Genomic DNA, 24,793 nt, shown 5'->3' with positions numbered 1-24,793 from the left:
CAGTCTCAGAGACGGGGAGACTGATTCTGATTTACACACAGAGTGAGGCTGAAACAGAACCAGTACTGGAGAGGACAGGAAAGTCCAGTTAGCACCAGAAACCGGCCAGGAAACAAACAGGAACACATTCAGGAAGTCAGAGCTCCACAAGCAGAGACAGTTCAACATAACGTTAAATAATAATCATAATAGAGATGGAAATCTGATAAGTAAACTTTAAAGAAACAGAAAACCAGTTGTGTCCAAACTTATTGTTAAGTTGAAAGCCAAAAAAAATAATTTTGTTTTAGTAACTTAGTGACAACTGTGACACTAAGTCCTTTCAAGTGAATGACTTTGGGCAAAACTCCAGCTTCATTTGGACTCCAGTGGTTTAAAATATTGGTATCGGTCCAATATTAACAAATGTCTTCTTCCTTAAATGCCTTATTTTTGTTTGGTCATGTGACAGTGACGAAGCAGAGCATTGTGGGATGTTTGAAGCAGAAAAGCAACATAATGGCTTATTTTATCAAAAGCTTGAAATGGTGGGAAAATTAATAAAATATCAGTAAATATCTGACAAATCGGTGCATCTTAAAGTTGAACATGTCACGTTGGATTTAAACGTAGAAAACACTGTGGAACAGTGACAGAAAGTGAAACAAAAGTGTTGCTGCTGTAACTTTAAAGCAGGGCTGAATTTGCGTTCCTCCTACCTGTTTGATGGCCGTCTCTCCGATCTTGTCCGAGTGTTTGCGGATGCTCTCCAGGAAGTCTCGCAGCTGCGTCATGGCCGTCTCCCGGATGTGTATCCTCAGCTTGGGGATGTTCTCGGCCATGATGGAGCAGAACCGGTACTGGCCTGCTCTGGGAAGACACGTGTGTTCCAGCTGCTCCAAAGTCCGTAACGCAGGGTAGTACCTGCAGCAACAGGAAGGAAAACAACAGCAGCTTTTATTGGAAACCTCCTGGTAAGACTAAACCAACTCGGCCTGCTCGCTCTTAGAACAGCAGCCATAAGGCGAGGAGGAAAAAACCCCAAAACAAACGGCTAGTTTATGACCAACACGACTGTTTTACAGGTCAAGAGGGGGGAGAAAGGCTACAGATGTTTGTTTTACAGCTCACTGGCGCCATCTAGTGTCTGGAAGTGAAAAGATCAATGACAAAGCAGCACAAAAAGTGCGACAAAAATAACTAAGAACACAAAAATCAGATATAAAATCCAGCAAAAACAATAGACACAATAAATGCCAAAGTAAAACAGACCAATAATCAGAATAAGACAATTAAATAAGGAACAATCGTTAATTTGCTGCTACGTTCAACTGAAACTGATTTATGGGGGATTTTTGTGCATCAAGAGTTTCCCATGACGACCTCTGCAGGCCATTTCATTAAAAAATACATAAATAGAATAAAGGTGAATCTATATGGTTTCATATTTTTGCTGGTATCAAATCTGTCAACATTTCTTCTGCTCTGCATTTTAAGATATTCTGACTTGCATTATGATGAGTCAAGATTAAATTACTTGGAAAAAGTGAGCATAAATTCAAATGTATAAATATGCATCATGATGAAACAATACATTGATATTTCCTTCCACTTTAACAAGACAGAAACGAGAATTAAAATAATCTCAACTGGGCTAAATCTCAACAATGTGATTTATTTGATTATAAACCTTCTAATGCTAAATGTCAGCTGATGTCGTAAATCAAAATTGAAAGACGGTGAAGACGTTCAGTCACACTGCATTTCTAATGTGTTTTATTCTTTATACTTATTTTACTGTATGTTTTTTATTATTTAGTTATTATTCTGATCATTCTTATCCTTCATCCTGATCTTCTATTGATTGAACCCTCCTATTTTTGGAATATTATTTTTTTTAAGTAACAAAACGACAATTCAGCATCCCCTTCTGAATCTTGCCAAGTCCATTTCAGTTTGCACTGGTGTCCATTTGACAAAAATAAAATTTACAAGAATCCTCACACACGTACCTTTTGGCTCTCATCTGCTCCTGCAGTCGGCTGTACATCTCCAGAACTGGTGAAACCAAAAAGCAACAGAACAGAGTGTCAGCAGGTCGTCTAAAAACGAGCCGAAAGAATCACCTAAAGCTGCCCGGCCAAAGCATAAATAGATTTCTGATTGGTTTCGTAAATGTGGACTGGCTGGCTGCAGCAGCATAAACGTTCAACAGCAAGTTTGTTTGATTTGGTTTGTGTCGAGGAACCAGTTTATCTGTTGACCTTTCATTAATATCTCCAAAACAAAAGCAGCACAAACAAAAATTTTAGCAGCACAAACATTTGACGCCAATTTTAACGGTTTTGTTTGATTTGGAGAAGGTTTGGGGAAACTTCACTCAGCTGCTTCATGCATGGCTTGGGAGACGGGAGTGTGTGTCGGCTCCTTACAAACCCAACTAGGTTGGTTCTGACCGAGTTCAGCTGCTTGATCCTGGTTCTAAAGCTGGATGTGATTTAGAACCGGACATCCGGACCGGTACCGGGTGATAACGTTGATCCAGTGGTGTTCTGCGTTACCTGGCAGGCAGTGAGCCAGCTTGTCTACGGTGGTGGCGATGTTCCTCTGCTGCACTCGGCACTGTTTCAGCTGCTCCATGGAGCCGATGAGCTGAGAAGAAGGAAAACAGTCAGAGATTTTCACTGAAGATGTAAAACCGATCTGACGAGCAGACGATCAGAAACCGCACTCACCACTTTCCCATCTTCCTGGAGTCGTACGTTGGTTTCAATCACCTGACTCTGGAAGACAAAAACAAGTTCAAACTGATCTGTCTGCCATCTGAGCTCCCTCCTCCTCTTCCTCTCACCTTCAACTTCTGGGCCTCTCCTCGGACTTTGAGCAGCTCAGTAATGGAGTCGACGAAACCCTGGAAGTGATGGTTGCACATCTTCTCAATCTCTCTGTCGTGGTTCCTGATCCGAGCGTCGAGCTTCTCCATGAAGAGGCCATGCTCCTGACCGTCGTACACCGACCTGCGATAGAGGAAGACAGAGAACACGACAGAAAGAGAAATGTGATTTTAACAACATATTTATTTTTTAATACATTATGACAGAGTTTACCCTAACATTCACATAAATACTTAAAAACAGTTAGTTAAAAACTAACTGTCCATCAATCATGTGTGTTTAAGAAGGAAATGGAGAAAAAAGAAAAGAAAAAAATAATGACAAAAGGGAAAAAGAAAAAAAAAGAGGGAAATGGAAAGGGAAAAAATAAAGAAAGCATGAAATAATAAACAGGAGTTAACACAAATTAGGTCCCAGCTCAAGCAGTTCAAGTCAAACTGCAGAGAAATCACAACAATTAACAGATAAAGTGAATGAACAAATTCAGGAATATAAACATTAAAAACTTAAGAAAACAATATGGTAATAAAAGAAAATGCATATTTAAAAAAACATTTAATGAGTTCATGTTGGTTTGTTTCTCATCAACATACCGTAAATACACAAACCTAACCAATAATGTTCATTATTCTACATCTTCACTTCTTACATTTCCTGTTTAATGAAAACAACGAAACGGTTGCATTGCTAAATGTCCACTAGGGGGCAGTATGTGTATTTATACTGGAACCGCTGCTAAGAGAGGAGGTTTGATTTTACAGAACCAACAGCAGCTGCTCCACTGCTAAATAAAAAACAAACACACAACTCTTTATTTCTCAAGCTCTTATTCTGAAAGGCTTCCATGGATATTATTTATTAAGGTTTTGTCTTTTGTCTTTTAGGCCCATTAGGAGTTTGAAACCCACTTTCAAACTCAAAATAAGTCTCTCTCTGATGGAGAGAGACTTATTTTGAAGGTTTCTGTAAGCTTTATTTTGAAACTAAATATTTCCATAAAAATTGAAATATTTAGTTTTTCTCTTTTGGATTTAAAATTTGAGGTTAATCTATATTTTTATCATCTTAAAAATCAAGATCTTTGTGCTACTGAACACCAAAATAAAGTGATGTTCTTGGCGTTTTGGCCTTTTTCTATCCCTCAGATTTACATCTTTGAACTTTGATCATTTTCATTTTCCCTTATAAAACACAGACACAGCCAGACGGTTCACTAGTAACTTTTAAATTATTGATTTACTTGAAGCACTCAAAGCAAATATCCAGATGTTGGTTTAAAATGACTAGAAATAGATATGAAACAATGAAGCTATTATTTTATGGGACCTAATATGTCTTTTATTGCCAAAAACTGTAAATTTTTACCATGAAGAAACCCCAAAATACTTAGTTTTCTACTATCCTTGCAGTTTATTATCTTGTAAATTTTGGTTTCTTTCTTTGTATCTTCCAATATTTTCACTGGAAAAGATATTTGGAGCCACAGAATAACATCAAATCTGATTTATAGGTTTAAATAAAATGTTTTTTATATTGGATAAAGTGATCCCAGTTGAGTATGATGCTGGAAAATCCCATAAGTGCCCAGAGAGAGTGGAAAATCCTTTATTTTTAGGGAGCATGGTTCTTCCTGTGGTCTTTCCTTTTCTGAAACAACACGCGCACGCACACACACACACACACACACACACACACACACACACACCTGTGTGCAGCTACAAGCCCCTCACCCTTCCTCCTGTTGACCTGCTCTATTGTCCGGCTTGTACAATGAGCAGGTCTGACGCCACAGCGGGTCTTTCTTTAGACACAAACAAACACGGGAGCCACCAGCAGGATGACCTCATGCACTTTCACAGAAACCCAATAGAAATTTTGAGTTCTGAACTTGTAAACACAACAAAAAAACTGAAGTTCACCAACAAAAACATCCTGAAACTGACAAGATCCCGTTACGGAAATAATGTTTGATGGATGAAAGTTGACTAAAATGTCTGAGACTTGGTCAGACGTTTACCAGGAGATCTGAAACGCGCTCATCAAGAGTTTAGCGCTTTGTACCCTGTTGGCTTTTCACTGTGATTTTACAGCAGAACAGAAACACGTTGGAGAAAGACTTGAGACTGTGAAGGAAGTTATGAGATACCTTATGTCTGGCTGCATAAAATACTACTTTTATTAATAGTACTCTGTCATTTTCAGTGACATTGTGGGTTTATATGCAAGTTTGTCACAGCAGTATCTCAATTCCCTTTTTGTCTCCCTTTCTGCAGGTGTAGAAGCAGACTTTTACAGTGTTTTCTGATCTTCTCTATATCCTTCTACCGCTCCTCTATTTTTACTTCCATTTTACCCTTTTCACTTCTCCAGTGGAGCGTTAATGCGAAAGCTGTAATGCTCCACATATGAAAAGTAAATCTGTTGGACTTCTTGACGTTCAGATAATTCTGAAAGCTACAACTGCAGACAAGACACTTAAAAAAAACAGAGTTTTTTTTTGCTTTCATTTTTATATCACAGTAATCTGGGCCTCAAACTTCCAGCTACTTTTTCCTCACAAAACAGATTTGGGCACATCCACTCAGCAGATTTGGCTAAACACAACAACGGTTTTCAAAGAACGTCCTTGTTGCTGTTGCTGTACTAAAAACATGTTAATGATTGGAATAAACAGAAACATTGTAAATGTTACTGTAAATGCTGTGTCTTAATAGAGTAATGTTTAATTTACGTCAACCAGCACCAGAAAGAGTAAAAGTGTTGCAGTCACTGATGGTTATTATGGCTTAAACATGAGATAAATCACCAAAAAGACGCTTCATTTAGTAAACTTTGATCAAATCTGCAGACCGACGCTCATGTTCGTGTTAAATCTTTTTTTCGCTGACCTGCTCAACAGCTGACTAAATAGGATCTTAACCCAGTTGGGAGATCACCAGCAGCTGGGTGAGTGAGAGTCATGACTCAGCAGGGCGTGTTGGAGCCAACAAGCTTGTGTCGAGTCGTCTCTTCTCTCCTTTAGACACTTCCTCCAGCTGGGTTTGATGTGCAACACAGAACCGTCTGCACACTTACAGAAAAACTGGATTTGAAACCCCAAATAAAAACGTCTTGGTTGCCAAACACCGGCGTTAGCTGCTGGCTACAACATCAGCGCCGTTTCCATGGTGACCCAGAGTTTTACCGCCAAGACGGCACGTCTGATTCTGAGGGATTACAGTAACAAGCTAGAAATAAACCTCCTGCATGTCCAAACAAGAGGAAAACCACGAAACGAGCCTCAACCAGCTGGCTGCTGCTAATAACTGGGTGGAGCCACAAACACACACAGCTGAGCTCCAACCGAGTCCAACTGAGTCCAGTTCACACACAGACGACGAGAGGCTCAGGTGCAACTTATCTTAGCAAATCCATTACTCAGATAATGCAGATGTTACATTTAATTTACATTTTTTATACAATGTTATTAATTAACACCACAACCTAAATGAGGAGTTGATAATGAAAGGTTTCTGTCCGTGGTTCATTTTATGAACCTCAGTGACCAGCAGACGGTAACCATGGGGATTAATTACGACATATAAAGACAGAACGAGCTGCAGTCGAACCTAGAAAACCTCAAGGTAACCTGAGGGAGTCCAATTTGTCAGTCAGGGAGGAATTTAGCAGCCAGTCTTGACCTGCTTGCTGCTGTTGCTGCTTCAGGGAACCAAAACCCAGAGACACAACAGTCCTGCAGTACAGAAATGAATCCTGATCAACACTGTTCACTGTAGAAATGTTACAGAGCATCACTGCTAGGTTCAGTCTGAATTTATTTGGACATTTGCTGCTCGTACAGCTGCAGGTTGGTAAAGGCCACAATCAATCAGAGGACATCAATAATAAATGATGTTTTCCACTTATAATGGACAGACTGCTGCTGCTGCTGCTTCAGGTAAGACCACTGAGCTACAAAACGTCACAGCTTGGTTTAATACAAAACAAGAAGTGATAATTAGCTGTGTGTGTTTCAAATCCGCATTTTTTATGCATCAAAGAATGCGTCTCTATTTTAAAAAAATGTACCTAACTACTACGTACGTTAGTAGGTAGGTTCGGTACCTGTACGTAGGTAAGTGGTCGGTACCAGGTACCTTGGTAGTATCTTGCAAGTAAGGAGGCTGGTACATAGGAAGGATGATGGTAGGTTTGTAGGTAGATGGGGATTTTCCTCAAGGAAATTGTAATTTCAGTCTTCCACACAGCACTCTTGCATACATCAAACTCTAAAAAAACATTACATTACAAAACATTAAGACTATGTAACTTCTACAAAAAAGTGTTTTTTTTTTACATATTTGTTAAAATTATCATAACTTAATGACAGTATAGGAAAAGACAGATTATCTGTGTAAAAATCTGATCTCTGCCTTTTCCCAGTGTTCCCAGTATCAACTACAGAAATACACCACTCAGTCCAAAACAACCAATCAGAGACAGGAGGCGGGTCTTAGAAGCGCTGTTAAATCACATGACAGCTTTACACAGCTTAGGTTGATCGGTTTAAAATATTCTTTATTTGAATAGTTTATTTGAAAGTTGAGACCATCTCCAGAAGCTAACTTAGTCGCAATATAAACTGACCCAGAACATTTGTGGATCTATGTGGAGCAAGAAGTGGAAACAGCGAAACGGCTGGGACAGAAAGAGGCTGGAACAGATGAAACATCAGAGAGGGAATCATCCAGCAGCCGTCAGCGTGGCTGAGTCACCCAGCGTGGCACCGAGCAGCTCGCGCTCAGAGGAATGTGGCAGCCAGAGGTGCTGAACCAAGATGTCAAGTTGTGTTAGAGCCTGGATGTATTTTCAGACTGCTGCCAACACTTGATGCAAACTCTAATCTCACAGAATAGGCTTTAAAATAATGCAGCTAGTTTTATAAATCACTGAACAGCTTAGCACCACAATACATTAAAGATCTGCTGCCGTTGTGTCCACCTTCCAGACCTACCAGGTCTTTTGGTTCTGGTCTTCATCCCCAGAACCAAACATGGAGAAGCAGCATTCAGCTTCTATGCATCACAAATCTGTAAACTGTAAAAGAGCCAAAAACACTGAGCTCATTTCTTCACCAAAGCGCCTCTGTGCAGACTATATTTTTGGACAAACTGCCTCAACAGGAGAAAAAAAGCATCTAATTAATTACGTTGGAAAAGAGAAATGACCGTCGCATTAGAATAACAGGAAAAAATCCATCTCTGAAAAGCACACAGACACCTTTGATAAGGCTTCAATAGGCCAGTTCCTCAGCTGCATTTCCTCCCTTCATTCACAGCTCGTTTCCTCTCTGGACAATCAGAGCAAACACTGCTGGCCAAGGGCGCCGTCCTCCTGGGTAGAACGTTTCCATTTCCAAAGAAGACTGAAATAAAACTAACCCGCATTTCTAATGTTCACAGATTTCGCTCCAAAAAAACTCAGTTCTGACTCAGTTACATAGTGTGGAAAAATATTCACGCCACTTGTAACTTTCCACATTTTGTCATGTTAACTTTGATGTATCCCGGTGGGATTTTATGTAAAAAACCAACACAAATCAATGCAAAATGGTGGAGTCAAAGTAAAAGGATGGAAGGTTTTGAAAACATTTTTACAAATTAAAATCTGTGAAGTCTGCATTTCTCTTCAGCGCTAAACAGTCCAGTCAAAGCCTGAACTTAAATACAATTCATAATATGAGGCAACAATAAATAGATTCTGTTCACAAAATACCTACAAAACCCAAATTTTTAATTAAACTTAAAAAATACATTATTGATCCAAGAGGAAAATTCTAACTACCTATCCAGTTTTCTTCAAATAGTTGTCATAGATGCTAATTGGGCAGGACAGCTTTCCTGTAGCAGTCAGTACTACAACAGCTATGGAAAAGCCTCTGACTGAAGACACTATAAGACGCTGAAGGTTATCCATAACGTCTTTTATTTTATGAATTACCCCTCTTTACGCTCTCATCTCAATATTCCCCAGTCTTCACCAGAACAGAACAAACCTTATTTATCACCTTTTTCAGCATTTTTAAGTCACCGGTTCTGATGCTGCAAACCCAATAAATGATGGCAGTAGAACCAAATAGGCAGTGCTTCAAATTATCAACTAAGAAAGGATGAATACAAATAATTGTCACACTTTGAGACATTTTGAAAACACGTCAAAATGTGGGAAATAGTTTTGGTAGGCTCTGTTTAGCAAAACAAGAACAGCATTCTGACCCAAATCAGGTCAAAACTACTAACTGATTAAGAGTTCCTACTAAATAGCAGACCTACAGCAAAATAAATTGTGACAATCATTAACAAATACTGTATTTCATTACTTCAGTAACAAATATTTAGCATTTTCAATGAGTGACGGTGACAAAAGAGGCAACTGCACTTGACACTCCCTGATAAACTGCACAGATTACTGCTGCCAAGTCTAAAATTAATATATAAAGCCTTCAAAACTTTTTACCAAAACGCTGACAGACAAAGACAGAAGGCCGTGATGAAGCTTACACCAAACGGAGAGCATTAATATACCTATAAAAGCAGTATTTCCAATAAGTGTGAACAGAATGACAACTAGTTAGCTCAGGAAGCTAACGTTAGCCTAACGGTTGGTTTACCTCCTGATAAAAGTTACCAAAGTTACAGGACAAAAACAAGAGAACCGGGTTTTGACAGAAACTTTAAGTCAGACAAGAGTTTCTGTTTAAGTTTTAACTCTAGAATGTATTACATAAATTAGCCAGGTTTCATGTTTGCTAAAGTTAGCCGGTTAGCTGTCCGATAAAGGAAGCATATGTGTTTAAAGTTTTGAAGGCGCTCTCAGGAGCCGAGTGACGCCGAGCGTTAGACCATCTTCCAGCGGGGCTGACAGGCACGCAGCCGCCGCAGGTTGACTCACCGGAGTGTCGGCCCGATGCAGTTGGTGTCCGTGCTCTCGATTTCCCGCAGGATGCGTTCGTGTTCGGCTGCTGTCTCCACGCTCGCCATCCTGCATGTTGCTGTGGACGGTTCCAAGCTGCGCTGAACGGACGGACGGGACTGCGGACAGGTTGGGAGGAGGAACCACACAGTGGGTTTAGGAAAACAGACGGGGCAGCCCGGGTGGGCGGGGACTCCATTTGTTTCCAACTTGTGGTTGCGGAAGGAAAGACCGGGCCATATATACAGGGGTGAAAGTCAGGGGGTACGGCAGGGTACTGCGTACCCCCGCTAAATCTTTTAGGGGTACGCAGTACCCTCAAAAGAGGAGAGCGGCTGTTTGCTGTAAAAAATCAATGGATTCACTGTGCAGCTGTGAGTTCGCCCACTAATTAGCCGTGACTGATTAGTTTTTCAAGAACAATCTAAAACACGACTTAATCAGTTAAAAAAAATTTTTTTTCCCTATTTCATATTGTTTCTGAACTCTTCGTGCTTTGCTAGAGAAGCGGTGCAATATGTCGATCGCGGAAGGTTTCGAGTCGATCTTTAGGTGACAAACTGAACGCCAGGAGGTTGAGAGCAGCACGTCCTCTTCTGACTGGCTTAAAACGTTCATAGCTTTATTAAAGAACAACAACAAAAAACACAATAAAACGGGTTCAAATTAATGACCCAACAACAATAATAATCTCATTTATTATTATTGTTCCAAAAAGGTGTTGCGCAATTCTGTGCGTTTCGGTTCCATTACCAAAATAACGAGCAGAGCAGGAGTTTAAAATGAACTAATCATTCACCGCTGTGTTCAGGGAGGATTATTAATGATCGCAAAAATAAATATCAAGCCTGCAAACTTGATATCGTAACGGACTGAATGTTATGTTTGTAACATAATCTCTGGTCGGCTTGTGGAGCGCAGCAGGTTGCCATGGCAACGGGTGTGCTTAAATGATAGAGAAATGTGCGAATGCAGGGGCGGATCTAGCGGGGTGGCAGTTGCCACCCCAAACGAGAGCCTCGCCACCCCTGTTGCCACCCCAGCTAGCGACAATGAATTCAATAAATAGTTATGGCAAATCGGACATTAAGCGCATGAAACTCTTTTTTCCCTGACAACATTGAATGCAACACAATGTAACCTGACACCCACTGCTAAGTAGCGGGAAGTGCGAGAGAAGGACAGCGCGCGAGGCAGCAGCATTGATAGATGTATACGTTACTAGACTGGACATTATGTGATTTATCGTAAGTCACACATGCGCCATTGCTGTCCATTGAGTCAGGAATATTGGTGGTCAGGAAACTACTACAATCACGCAAAGAATCAGAACAACGGAGGCAATGTTTAGCAGTTAATTCAACCATAGATAATGGTAATAAGGGCTTCAGATTTCACAAGTGAGGAAAACTTTTAATTTAAAGAAAAGATTGAACAAGTGAGCAATGGGTCAGTTATACTAGCCTAACTGTTAGCCTGCTACTGACTTTGATAACCTTAGCATGTGCTGCGCAGTTCGGTGTGTTTTGGTTCCGTTGGCACTAAACAACCCGCCCACCACGTCATCAGTAGAGCAGCTGCTTAAATCAGCTAATCAACCGCCGCTGTGCTCAGGCGAAAACTTATTAATAATCCAAATATAGACATTAAGCCTGACAGCATAATGTAACAGACTGGATGTTCTGTTTTAGTGTTTTTGCTACTTTTTTTGTGGGAAATGTTTGTTTTTTGGTGTTGATTCCCCTGATCGGTAATCTCTGCTCTATGTGCTCGTTGAGCTGTTTTTTTCGGTTGCCATGGTAACGGGTCCGCGTAAAGCGACACACAGCGAGAAAAGGCAGAATAAAAGTTGTTGGAGCTATTTTTTCTTTATTTCATTATCCATTTGAATTTTTTTTTACTTTATTCTTGAATTTCTATTTTTTGTACTATTTACAGAGTTTATTTGTAGGTTGACAATTGTTGATTTTATTTATTTTTTTGTTTTATTTTCTTATTTATTTTCTAAATTTAGACAGGAAGTAATGTGGGTCAGTACACATAGATAAGTGCAGGGGCCTGGAGAAGGACCAGCAGGCATTTGGGTTTGGGGCCGATGGTTTTTAAGACAGGTAGCATGAGAACAAATGAAAGTTTGATGTCTGTTTTGTGAAAGAGGAAAATAAAACAACCAAGAACAATCAATAAGTTTGGACATTGAACCTTGTTGTGCCTGCGTCTAGAATCATAACCCCAGTGCCTCAGTAGTGGCTTGGTGGAACTTTTATTGGATGTTTGGCTTTGCGAACAGTCAGAAGTGGTTCTATTTGGTTCTTCACCTGTTTATCAGCTTTATTGTACCTTTATTGCGGCGCACTGCAGCCGCTGCAATTCCTAAAACAAGCAACAAAAACTGAGCTAGTCCCCTGTGTTCTAAAAACATGGTGATATTTATAACAGTTGTCAAACTACAGCTCCTACAGCATATTTAGAATAAAACGATTGACCAATATAAGTAGGTATTCACCCGTTCTTGTATCTTGACAGAACTAACAGAAACTAAACTGTTTATAGATTTGTATCATGGAGAATTTATCAAACATCAGTTTTCTAATCTTTATTTTAAGTCGTATTTAATAAATATATCGAATAACAAATGATGGCGCTACCAATATTTTTGTGACAGATTTCTCCTTGTCCTGTATTGGGATAAAATGGTTTTCTGGACACTTGATATGCATATCAGTAATGCATATCAATTAGCAGGAGTACGAAAGATGTGAAAATAATTAACTATACTACATTAAGAAATTGTATTTAAGCCTTGGTGCTACGTGAAGCTCATTTTGAAACAATGCAAGTTAAAAACAATATTTTGTATTGTTTTTAATACGAAATATTAAAAACTATATATATATATATATAAATATATATATGCTGCCACCCCAGAAAAAGTCCCTGCCACCCTCTTGCCACCCCATAAATATTTTTCTAGATCCGCCCCTGTGCGAGTGGTTTAGAGTTGATCATCTGTTCGGGTTGTTTTCCTTCGTCTTGGCTCATCACAGCCGCTGTAGTTTCTGAACGTTTAATAAACGACAAACTAATTATCTCGTTCTGGGACAATACGTCATTTACAACAATGTTTCATTAAGTATTTAACAAACACAGGCTTTTATTGCGATGATTGTGTGAAATTAAATTGTTGAATATATATATAACGCACAAAATGTTAAATGTATGCCTGATAAAAGACAAAGGGATGCAGTGCTTTGCTACACTAGATTAACAGGTCAGGAAAAAGGTAATTAAGAAAAAAAAATATGGAAGGAGAGGGAAGTAGTTCAGTTATGATAGCTTGACTTTGACAACCTTAAGATGTAGATGTGGAATTCTGTTTGAGTTTAGTTAGAAAATAAAAGGCGACTTAAACACCAACTCTGATAGATCATCAGTACAGCAGGTGTTTAATTAGCCAGCAGCTGCAGTAGCTAATATACTAGATTGATCACTTATTAATAATCACAAAAATAAAAGTCAAGCCATAAAAACATAAGACTGTAATGGACTGGATATTCAGATTTTTTTGTGGGGATATTATTAGAACTATTATTATTATTAAAAAACAATAGTAATGATAACAATATTAAATGGGGTTAGGGTAGGGTAATATTTAAATTACTTTAATAACCTTATGTTATTATAATTTAATAAATTATAACTATATTATAATTTGATATCGTTATGTTATTAAATTATAATAACATAAAGTTATTATATAACTTTATATAATATTGCTATTGTTTTTTTAATCATAATAGTGCTATTGCTATTATGATTAAAAAACAATCAGTGCTTTTTAAATTATGAAAACACTGATTGTGTTTTTAATGATGAAAAAACACAATCAGTGCGTTTATTATATATAAATAGGTGTTTATTATATATAAATATATAATTATTTATATACAATATATAAATAATATATTATTATTTGTATAATATAAATAATATGTATTATTTATAATGTAAATACTATAAATATTATCATAATAAATATTACAATAATATTTATTATTATTGTCTTGCTTCTGATCGTTGCTATGGAAACGGTCAAATCAGTTCTGCATGACTCAAACTATTAAAACTTTACAACTGCGTCACGCCCCGTTTACACGACAACTATTTCGGGGGAAAACGGAAGAGTTTTGTTGCGTTTGTAATGCGCATTTACACAAAACCACCGAATGTTTTCTCTAACAACGGCACAGATTGAAAACGGGTTCCAGAGTGCGACGTTTCTGAAACGTACCGTTTTCCCTTGTCGTGTAGATAACGGATCAGCTTTTCAAAATTTCATCAGCATAGAAACTCTCTCTCTCTCTCTCTCTATATATATATATAAATAGATATATATAACGGAAATGAAATTTAAATTTGGCTTTATTTTTCCTTCCATGTTTCAAATAATTTAAAAGAATTACTAGTGAAGAATATTTTATATTTTGACATCTTGAAACCTCACCCCATGTATAGTACACTATGGAGAAATGTTAAAAAATCCAAATGTTTAGCATTTCCACTTTTTAAAATTAAAACAAGACTCTCTATAATTCAAATATTTCCAAAATAACCTATGACTAAATTTAGTCATTTTAGATTACATACAGATTTTTTTTTACACACACATACATAAATATAATTCTGTAAATGAACGGTGCAAATAATTACTCAATAAATAAATAAATAAATAAAATTTCTAAAACGATTTTATTTTGAAGGGAAACTAACATCCGGTTTTCGCCTCTAAATCTCTTCGCTTTTGACGTCGCTACGTCATCCTGCTGCTGCCTGTCGGGAGAAGCAACAACACATGCTAAACATGGAGGTAAATGAGTGAATCCGCTGTTTTATCTCCAGGACAGTGATGCACTGAGTGTTGGTGAAGCTTTATCATCGTTTAGTGAAGTCTTGTTGGATGAATGCAGCGTCTTGGTAACGTGGTTGAGCTAACGCTGCTCTGCAGAACCAGAAGGATCAGAGTCCATTCAGTGATAAGCAACTGCTGCAAATGCTGTCATTTCTGAGTTGCAAGAGTCGAACATTTTTACTTTTCATAGTTTCCAAAAGTCGAATGTTATCGACTTTTGAAACTCGGAAATGTCCGTCTTTTTTCTAGAAAATGTCAAAAATTCATCTCAAAATGTATGAAGTTTTTTTTCTAGAAAATATTCGACTTTTTAAACTCAGAAATTTCCAAATGTTCTAGAAAATTCCTAAGATTAATCTTCTAATAGTTTACATGCATCTTCTTAAATCTTTCATGTCTTTTTAGTGTTTTAGTTTTGCAGAAATCCTCTGTTCAGCTCCATTTGCATCAGTCCATCATGATATTTTGTTTGTTCCCAGGCGCAGAAGAAGTTGATAAACTCGGCAGATTGCTGTGTTGAAGAGGCTCTGTGCGGCCTGGTCAGGGCCTCTGGGGGCCTCTCTCTGCTGAAGGGCCACAGAGTCGTGCTTCGCTCTGACCTGGACAGCCTGAAGGGCAGAGTGGGCCTGCTGTCTGGAGGAGGTTCAGGACATGAGCCGGCACACGGGGGTGCGACCTTTTATTATGGATGACCTCTAAATGTTGGAGAAAAGAAAGTACACCCTAATCATTGTGAAACTAGGAGTGCGTGATGCATGATAAATGTATACATCGATTATCATGTATCGTGATAAATTTCTTACCATAAGAATTTTGATTTATCCTTTTTATTTTGGATTTATTGGCACCAATTTCCTTAATTTTGGGAGATTGTTGATCAGCTGATTGTTAAATATGAAGCCGATCTTATCTACCGATGAGAAGCAATAAATCACAAGATAAATTAAAATGAACAATCATTTCCATTTGAACGATTTGTTTTTCTCGCTCTTTCTACCAAAAATTGGTTTTCAGTCTGGTGCTTTGGGCTCAACTAGCCCCTTTTCTTGAAGGACATTTTTGGTCTAATTCCTTTTATTTGTTGCTTGTGTTATTTTGTTTATATTTCAGATATTTAAAATGTTTTCCAGAGTTAAATGTTTATTACAATTTAATGAGAAGGGTTCTTGCATTATTTAGCAAAATGGCAGATCAGGCTTTTTAAAGATTAGTAATTGATGATTGGTCAGAAAACTGCAATTAGTGCACCGCTTTTTACAGATACGGCCACTTCACGTTGACTCAGGGGTATTCTCTTAATATATATATATATATATATATATATATATTTTTTTTTTTTTTTTTTTTTTGGGCTTCATATTTTTTTAAGTCTGCTTGGCATTTTTTGTTCACTTGAAGTTAAATTTAAATTGTTTTCGATCCTAATATGTAAAACCAGAGAAACAGAAGAGGGTGTACTTTTCTGTCTGTATGTTTGCAGTTTGCTAGCATTTAAACAGTGGTTGCTGGTCCCAGTTTAAAGTTGCTGGTCCCAGTTTAAAGTCGCTGGTCCCAGTTTAAAGTCGCTGGTCCCAGTTTAATGTTGCTGGTCCCAGTTTAAAGTCGCTGGTCCCAGTTTAATGTCGCTGGTCCCAGTTTAATGTCGCTGGTCCCAGTTTAATGTTGCTGGTCCCAGTTTAATGTCGCTGGTCCCAGTTTAATGTCGCTGGTCCCAGTTTAATGTTGCTGGTCCCAGTTTAAAGTTGCTGGTCCCAGTTTAATGTTGCTGGTCCCAGTTTAATGTCGCTGGTCCCAGTTTAATGTCGCTGGTCCCAGTTTAATGTCGCTGGTCCCAGTTTAATGTCGCTGGTCCCAGTTTAATGTCGCTGGTCCCAGTTTAATGTTGCTGGTCCCAGTTTAAAGTCGCTGGTCCCAGTTTAATGTCGCTGGTCCCAGTTTAATGTTGCTGGTCCCAGTTTAAAGTTGCTGGTCCCAGTTTAAAGTCGCTGGTCCCAGTTTAATGTTGCTGGTCCCAGTTTAAAGTCGCTGGTCCCAGTTTAATGTTGCTGGTGCGTCTCCAGGTTACATTGGTGCTGGCATGCTGTCTGCGGCTGTGGCAGGAGGAGTGTTTGCCTCTCCGCCTCCTGCCAGCATCCTGGCTGCCATTCTCACCTTGCACCAGGCAGGTAAATCTGCTCTTCAGATATTATCAAATTAAATTTAGTTTTCAGATAAAAATATATAAATTTTTAGTCTGACGCCTCTTTCTGGCAATCCAGGAGCTTCTGGGGTTCTTCTCATAGTGAAGAACTACACCGGGGACCGGCTGAACTTTGGCCTTGCGGCGGAGCAGGCCCGTAACCAGGGGGTGGCCGTTGACATGGTGATTGTTGCCGAGGACTGCGCCTTCGACCAGCCCAGTAAAGCCGGCAGGAGAGGCCTGTGTGGCACCGTCTTCATACACAAGGTGGGTCACAAAAACATCTGAAAATCAGAAAGGGATCAGATAAAGGATCAGTTAGGAAAGTGTTTTTAAATGTTCCAGATAAAATGAATAATAAATGTGTTGCTGTTGAACTGTGTTCAGCTGGCGGGGGCGTTGGCAGAAGAAGGCTGCTCGTTGGACCAGATTGTTTCCAAGATGAAAGAAGTTTTGAAAGGGATTGGTGAGTGTCTTTCTCTATGGTGTCCAAAGTGTGGCCCCCGGGCCATTTGCGGCCCTTGGATTAATTCTGTATGGCCCACCACCACAGACAGATATTTTTTTATTTTAATTAGTGCAAAATTACTAAGTTGTTAGTAATAACTATTATTATTAAGAAATTGTTAGTAATAATTTGACATTATTACTAACAAATTAAAATCTTATTTCAAATGAAAATATTAAAGAGGACCCATTTTGCAAAGTTCACATTCATTACATTTTTGTACTTCCATTTGTGTGTCTACTGCTTCTAAAAATCACCAAGCTTTTTTTGGCAATCGGTTAATGTTTGCTAGAAAACATCTCGATTTTTATGTTACATTCAATGGGCTGTGCACTGTTACCTAGCAACCCAAGCAGAACTCCAGTACATTTGGCCAGCTGGTTTTATGCGCTGTACAATGGCTGCTGGAAAAGACAAACTGTTTTGTTATTGACTTACCATCCAGAAATCACTTGCTGTTTTCTTGTTAGTTGTGCAGGAGGCTCCACTTTGACTTTTCAAAGTTGTACAGTTGTATAATTTCACATTGCTTTGCAGCCATTTTCACATACAAGTTTAAATGTTGAGTTGGTGAAGGATTTAAAGTGACAAGAGGCCCTAAAACAGACTAAAACCTCGTTACCTCAGAATAATTTTATGCAACAAATGTAACGTTTTGTGTCGCTTATCCTAACCTGTACGAGGAAACATAACAGGTCACATTTAGGTACAACACAAAGTTTTTGTCTTTTAACAATTATGTTTCTCTTTTTATTCAAAACTTAATTCGGCCCAATTTATCAACTAACTTCTACTGAGAAACAGAATTTAAATAACCAAAATCTTTTTTTAGTTAATTTATTAAATCTGGCTTCATATAGCAAACATTTTTAACTGAAGTATTTTCTAACTGTATGCCTTTCTTTTAATAACATGCAAAACCCTTTTTAAGCTTTTAATATACAATTATTTAAACTTCTTTTCCACCAGAAAAACTGACTTCTTTATTTGTTTAGTTAAAATCAGTTGCCTAAAGTAAAAATAGTACTATTTTTATTTTGTGGCTTTCTTGCTTAAGAAAATTATAGTTTTTGGCTCACATGACAAAAGGTTTGCACACCACTGTTTTAAATCATCTCCATTGTTGCTTGAGTTCATCTTATCACTGTTAATTTCATGGATTCTTGCATCACAGGCACACTGGGAGTGAGTCTTTCTCCATGCAGCGTTCCAGGATGTCTTCCCTCTTTCGACCTGCCGCCAGGAGCCATGGAGCTGGGACTGGGTGAGAGCCGATGACAGGAGGGTGGAGAGTTTGGTCAAACGTGGAGGAAGGTTTGAGGTTGCAGATCTGATGGGCGGAGGTTTAACTTTTCATTCTATTTGTAAAAATCAAACTATGAATGTTAATATTTTAGGAGTTGTTGTAAAACTGCTCCACCTAGTGGTTCAAAAATGCTTTAAAAACTGATAAAACTTCACTTAAAAACAGTTTTGTTTTTACGTTTTTATTTGACCCTAAACTTGTCACAATAACACATTTTGCTTACGACAAACTGCCCAAGTAATTATTGCAATAAACCACAATATTGTTGTTTGGAGACCATTTTCAAGTAACTGATATGGCATAATAATGCAAGTTTGCTCTCTGAAATTCAAAAATACTTGCTTGATCCTAAACGGACATTAAAGAAAAAAAAGAGACGAATAAACTTTTTAAAGAATGCTTAACCCTGGAACTGGAAGATATTTCAAGTATCCAAAATGAAACACAACCAAAAACAATAAATAAAACAGAAATAAAACACAGACACAACAGAAACCATAAATAAAATGGATCATGATGTTTCAATGAACAAAATTGCCCTTCAAAAATATTAAATATCAGAATGGAAATGGTTGAAGTCATTTTAATTCATCATGCGATTAATTGAATAATGTGTTATTACAACAGGCTAAATTGGCCCCATTAATAACGTTTGTATCTTTAGCTGTTGGCTCGACTCAGAAAATGTGCAAATATTTTGCTTGACTTCATGAAAAATTGAGTTTTAACTTGTACTATATATGGATCTGTTGTCCATCAGGAATCCATGGAGAGCCTGGAATTAAGAGGTCAAAGGTGAGTCAGAAGTACTAACAACACCCACCTGCAGTTGTTATTTTAATGTGTTAACCAGCTTTGTTTCTTTGGGTTGTTGTCAGGTGGCGTCAGCAGATGAGGTGGTGAAGATGATGGTCGATCACATGACCAACCCAGACAGCCAATCACATCTGCCTTTGAAATCAGGTCAGGTTATGACCATCTTATTAGTTTGGTGGTTTAATTAGCCTGTACCATATTGCTGCTTGTTTTTAGTTTAGCTATATATCTTTACATCTCTAGTGAGTGGAGCCCCCTAGTGGCCCACCACAATACCCCATGTGTATTTTAGAACAAAACATCCTGAAATATGGTGATCAACCTCCCGGCCTCTACAGGATCAGGTGTTTTATGCCTTAGAGACTCTAGTCAATGAACTGCTTAATAAAACTTGGTTTCTAACGTTGTTATAACAGGTGACAGTATTGTTCTGTGTGTGAACAACCTTGGAGCGTTGTCCTGCCTGGAGATGGCTGTTGTTACCCGAGCTGCCATCACCTGCCTGGGTGAGCAGAGACCTGCTTCCATCCGTAGCTATTTAATGAAACTTAATAGCAGTGGTTTAGCAGTAGCATACTATGTTAGAACAGTAACACCATGACTTAACATCAGATTAGCTAGGGCTGCATAATAAATCACTAATTTATCGTTATATTATACATAATATTTCTAAGATTGGACTGATATAAACTGATTAATTATTTAAGGAATTTGTATTTAGATTCTATGTTGGTACTATATTTGGGGACACTTGTTTTTAAGTGCACCTTAAACATCAGGGATGCCAGACCTTCCAGCGTTAAAGGATTTAAAACAAAAGGTCATATATTTTTACTCCTTAAACTGATGTTTAAAGTTGTTAAAAATTCTGTAAATTTAAGTTTATTCTTTCGGATGTGGTCAGGGCTAAAAGATTTGGAAACATATGTCATCAGTAGATTTCCAATACAGTTTTTAAAAATGGACCTCAAATGAATAAAAACCTAAACTGAGGTATATTATTTTGGTTAAAAATCTAGAAAAGTGTTTTTCAAGGCCATTTGCTTAACTGGTGATTAGTGAATATCTCCTTATTTTGTATTTCACTCACTTAAAATAGTTATTTTGGAAATGTTAAATATAAAAGCAGCTCTATCTTATCCTCTTTATTTTAATGCTTTGGTTGAAGTTTAGGGGAACAAAATCAAGACTTTTGTTCTAATGGTGGTATGGAAGTTTTATCAGTGGTTTCCATGGTTACAGAGAGCCGTGGGGTGGTGGTTGCCAGGGCGATGTCAGGGCCGTTCATGACATCACTGGAGATGGCAGGAGTGTCTCTGACCCTGATGAAAGTCGACCCAGAAACACTGAGGCTGTTTGGTAAATACTGACGCACATACACCTGTTTTTACATCATTATTAAAAAACATAAATAATAATATGGAAGGAAGAGTTTTAGGTTTAGGTGCAAATTTAAACTTAGTTTGATTTCATGTGTTTTTTGCTTCAGAGTTTTCAAAATTATTTAGAAATATTTTAGCAGGAATATAATTTTTTTTTTTACAAATTTAATTTGTTAGATATTTTTACATTTATGTAGCCATAAAATGTAGTTACTTTATTAAGTTTAATCTGTTTATGCAGGGTTAGCTAACTGCTAACCAGTAAAGATCCTCCATATCTCAACTCAGATACTAAGACCAGCGCCCCCGCCTGGCCGAACCTCAGCACTGCAGCTGTGAGCGGACGCAACTACGTCACAGAAGCTCCTGTTATGATCACACGGCCACAGGACGACAAACACTCCCAAGGTCAGTAAATTCAGTTACAATCTGTGTTTATTTCATGTAGAAATATTGTAAATTACTTTGCTGCATCTTAACGCGCCAAGAGCCTGGAAATGAAATGTAGACAAAGCTAACAGCAACAGGAGCAAAATGGACAAACTCCATAGTGAAGTTTGGTTATTTTTGTTAATTTTGTGTATAATCCTATTCCAGGATCTGCAATAGGACTGCTTATGTTTTATTAATGTTTTAATGGTCTTTAACAATTCAGCTAAGCTCCCCTTGAACCATTTATTTATTTGTTATGGTGTTTCTCACATCTTTTGAAATACTTTTGCTTATGTCATTGATATAAATTTGTATGTAATTATATGATGTCTATTAATTTATTCAGTATTTATTTAAATCAAGCTAACTAGCTTATGTTCCTAGATTAATGTTATTTATATGTAAATTACATTTTTTGCTGTTTTATCTTTTTCCCAGGTCCTCTGAGTCCTGTTATGCACAAAGTTTTAGACAAGATTTGTTCCACCTTGCTGGAAAAGCAGGAGGAACTAAACTCTCTGGACCGGGCTTCCGGGGACGGAGATTGTGGCAACACTCACGCTCAGGCCGCTAGAGGTGAGAAACGACAAAGTTTTTACAGGAGGAAAACAAAAAGTGATAACAAACCATTAAAATGTTGCTCCTGCAGCCGTTCAGGAGTGGCTCCAGGATCATGTGGTTCCTGGTTGCCCGGGGCGACTGCTTTCCGTCCTCGCTGGATTGGTGGAGGAGAAAATGGGCGGATCCTCAGGGGCGGTACGGCAAGCTGATTTATCACTGTTTTCACGTACCAAAAATGTTCATTATAGAAAGAAACAATGAAGCTGAAAGATTTATACACATGAACAGTAAAACTGATGTCAAAGACACTTCAAAATTTAATTAATAAATGCTTTTTTCAAAAGAATTGAGTAAATGCAATTCTTACAGTTCTATAAATTGTAATTTCTTTATTTTTCTTCAAATTAAATAATAAAAAAACTGCAAACCTAGGACATGAATCACTTCCTTGACAAATCTAACGGGTATAATCTGAGATTAATGGTAATAAAACAATTCACAGTGGTTTGATTATGTGCTAAAATGGCCTGCCATAGTACGCTTTATGTATGTAATTGAATTGTGTTCATATTTTACCAAACAATCTCAGATCAGTTCTTATTTTCTGTGTTTTTCAGCTGTACAGTCTGTTTCTCACCGCTGCGGCTGGTCATGTGACCGGAGGGAAGACAAACGGCACCGCCTGGGCTGCTGCAGTGCATGCTGGGACACAAGCCATGAGAAGGTGCCCAGATCACCTACATCACTTAAACACATCAGTCTAAACAGACTAAAGTAAAAAATAATGTCTTCCTTCAGATACGGCGGTGCTGACCCTGGAGACAGAACGATGGTGAGAAATGAGGATTTATGTTTATATTTATCATGATGTAATTTACTGTTAAACCTGACCCTGTTTGACCTTTAACCTCTCTGCTGCTGTCCTCATTCTGTAGCTGGATGCTTTGTGTCCGGCTGCTGATGAGCTCATGAAGCTAACTACAGCACCACCTGCTGGACACATGGCTGTACTACATGCAGCTGTGGAGGTACAGCAACTACAGACGCGTTTCATGTTATTGTTTACATCTGGAAATTTCATGCATCCACAACAATGGAGGGTAAAAAGACCTTACATGCCATCCATAGTCGTTCTGAAACTGTAGAACTGTGTTAACAAAATGGAACCTGGAGATGTAGGTATTATTAATTTAGTGCAAAAGGGAAAAATAACAAAAAACCATTGAAGAACAACTCAGAACCACTCTTATTCTTTTTCCCCCCCTCAGTTAGTTATGCTACAAACAGATCTGTTGCCATGGCAACTGACTGACATCCCCACTAATGTATCAAGATTTAACACCAAAACACACAAAACATTTTCCACACAAAGAACAAAACGTTACAATATTTTTTAACTGAACCAAATTCCACAGCACATCTACATGCTATTTTGTCAAAGTCAAGCTAGCATAACTGATTTATTTCCCTCTACCTCAATATTTTGAATTACACTTTTGCCTGACCTTGTTATCTAGTGGTTGTAGTGTTGACTACAAGTAGCAAAGCACTGCGTCTCTTTATCTTTCATATATGAACCGCACATTTAAAATTTTGTGCGTTATGTTGACAATTTGACGGCTAAAACCAGTCATCTCCCATTTATCTTCTCCGACTCCACAGAAAGCAGCTGCGGGTGCCGAGGCGACCCGTGACCTCACAGCGCGGGCCGGGCGGGCCAGCTACATCGCCGCCGAGCGGGTCACCCTGCCTGACCCCGGCGCCGTGGCCGTAGCCGCCATGTTGAGAGCCGTCATAGAAACGCTGGTGGAGCAGAAGTGAAGCAAAACCCCATGATGTGGGTAGAGATTTGTCACAAACATTGATTAATCACAAAAATCAGTTTTATTAATGTGAAATGTTTTGATATTTGCTTGTATATAGTGGTAGTTATGCCCTCTAAACTGTATCCTAATCATTCCTGTTTTTTTAAGAAAATGTGAAAATAATTCTGAATTGTGCCTTACAATTTAGACATCAACACCGTCGTGCAGCAATAGTTTTACATAAAAAACAGTTTTTGCATTCCTATTGGGCTAATTTTCAAAATAAGTAAAAATAAATTAGTATTTTTTTATAGAAAGCTTTGAAAATGCTGTGAAATGTTGCTTTGAACAAATGTGAAGCACAAAGTTAAGTCACTTCTGAGAGCCTCAACTTTTACTGTTTTGTTAAAATTCATATCAGCTGAAACTTGGCATGTTGAGGTGTTGCTTTGTGTTATTTTGTTTTCATTTTTAGAAGACAAAAGTTGTTTGGATTTGTTTATCCTGCACAAACTTCAGCATTCCAGCCTACATGTCGGACAAATTAATTTATGAGGTACAATTGTTTTAAATGCTCTGACGTTTCCTTCATTTTTCAGTTATTTCCACTTGAAATCTGGATTTTCATTTTCCATTAACTTCCATCTTTTTACTGTGTCTCCATGGAAAATGTAGGATACAAGTAAATAAGTTTAATATTATTTGAGCTTATAAAACTACACTGTAAAAAAATGTTTCTAGTTTTATTTTAGAGTTTAGCATCAGACTGACGCAATCGACACGGCAAGTTAAACTTTCTACTGACTAACCTTCATCTACGTTAAAAATTAAGCACCGACTCCATCTTACCTAGAAATTCACTGAAATTCTATATTTTTGTCAAATAGTGTGATGACGTTCTCAATTGCACTGATAAAATAAAAATATTTGCTATTAAAGTGCCATTTTGACTGTTTTGTACACCAGAAACGCCTCTGTAAAGCACCTTGCAAGTCTATTCCTGTCTGTTAGACACTACAATCGTAAAGTAATCCGGATTTTATGTGAACGACCGTCACAAAGTAGCGCATG

The 24,793-nt window shown here is 38.0% G+C and overlaps 2 protein-coding genes and 1 long non-coding RNA gene across 5 annotated transcripts in view; 1 reads left to right on the top strand and 2 right to left on the bottom strand.

Moving 5' to 3' along the window:
- exoc6b (exocyst complex component 6B) overlaps nt 1-10,171 on the bottom strand; it is a 90,113-nt gene extending 79,942 nt beyond the window's left edge. The window contains exons 1-6 of one of the 3 annotated variants that reach the window (XM_081599626.1): nt 9,804-10,171; nt 2,831-2,996; nt 2,715-2,762; nt 2,541-2,631; nt 1,992-2,037; nt 699-903 (exon numbers count right to left, since the gene is read on the bottom strand). In XM_081599626.1, coding sequence (XP_081455752.1) covers nt 699-903; nt 1,992-2,037; nt 2,541-2,631; nt 2,715-2,762; nt 2,831-2,996; nt 9,804-9,892 — 645 coding nt within the window. In that variant the 5' untranslated portion in view covers nt 9,893-10,171. The remainder of the gene's footprint in view (nt 1-698; nt 904-1,991; nt 2,038-2,540; nt 2,632-2,714; nt 2,763-2,830; nt 2,997-9,803) is intronic. The other 2 variants (XM_008435626.3, XM_008435627.3) reach the window with 2 other exon arrangements.
- Nucleotides 10,172-10,622: 451 nt separating this feature from the next.
- tkfc (triokinase/FMN cyclase) lies at nt 10,623-24,663 on the top strand. Its single transcript, XM_008435623.3, has 18 exons — nt 10,623-11,071; nt 14,585-14,691; nt 15,213-15,402; nt 16,794-16,898; nt 16,992-17,179; nt 17,300-17,378; nt 18,595-18,684; nt 19,487-19,521; nt 19,605-19,689; nt 19,959-20,048; nt 20,785-20,901; nt 21,213-21,332; nt 21,795-21,932; nt 22,006-22,112; nt 22,535-22,641; nt 22,716-22,749; nt 22,853-22,945; nt 23,580-24,663. The coding sequence occupies exons 2-18, from the start codon at nt 14,677-14,679 to the stop codon at nt 23,736-23,738; spliced, it is 1,752 nt and encodes a 583-aa protein (XP_008433845.2). The 5' UTR covers nt 10,623-11,071; nt 14,585-14,676; the 3' UTR covers nt 23,739-24,663.
- LOC145548706 (uncharacterized) lies at nt 17,386-22,643 on the bottom strand. Its single transcript, XR_014084714.1, has 3 exons — nt 22,555-22,643; nt 21,984-22,133; nt 17,386-17,824 (listed from the first exon to the last, which is right to left on the bottom strand). It is a non-coding gene; the product is annotated as an uncharacterized LOC145548706 (long non-coding RNA).
- Nucleotides 24,664-24,793: the final 130 nt, after the last annotated feature.

Source organism: Poecilia reticulata, chromosome 18 (assembly GCF_904066995.2).
Source record: "Poecilia reticulata chromosome 18, P_reticulata-male-v2, whole genome shotgun sequence".
In the NCBI taxonomy this organism is placed as follows: Eukaryota; Metazoa; Chordata; class Actinopteri; order Cyprinodontiformes; family Poeciliidae; genus Poecilia; species Poecilia reticulata.
Note: the sequence above shows the minus strand (reverse complement) of the source record. Positions and strands in the feature narration are given on the sequence as shown.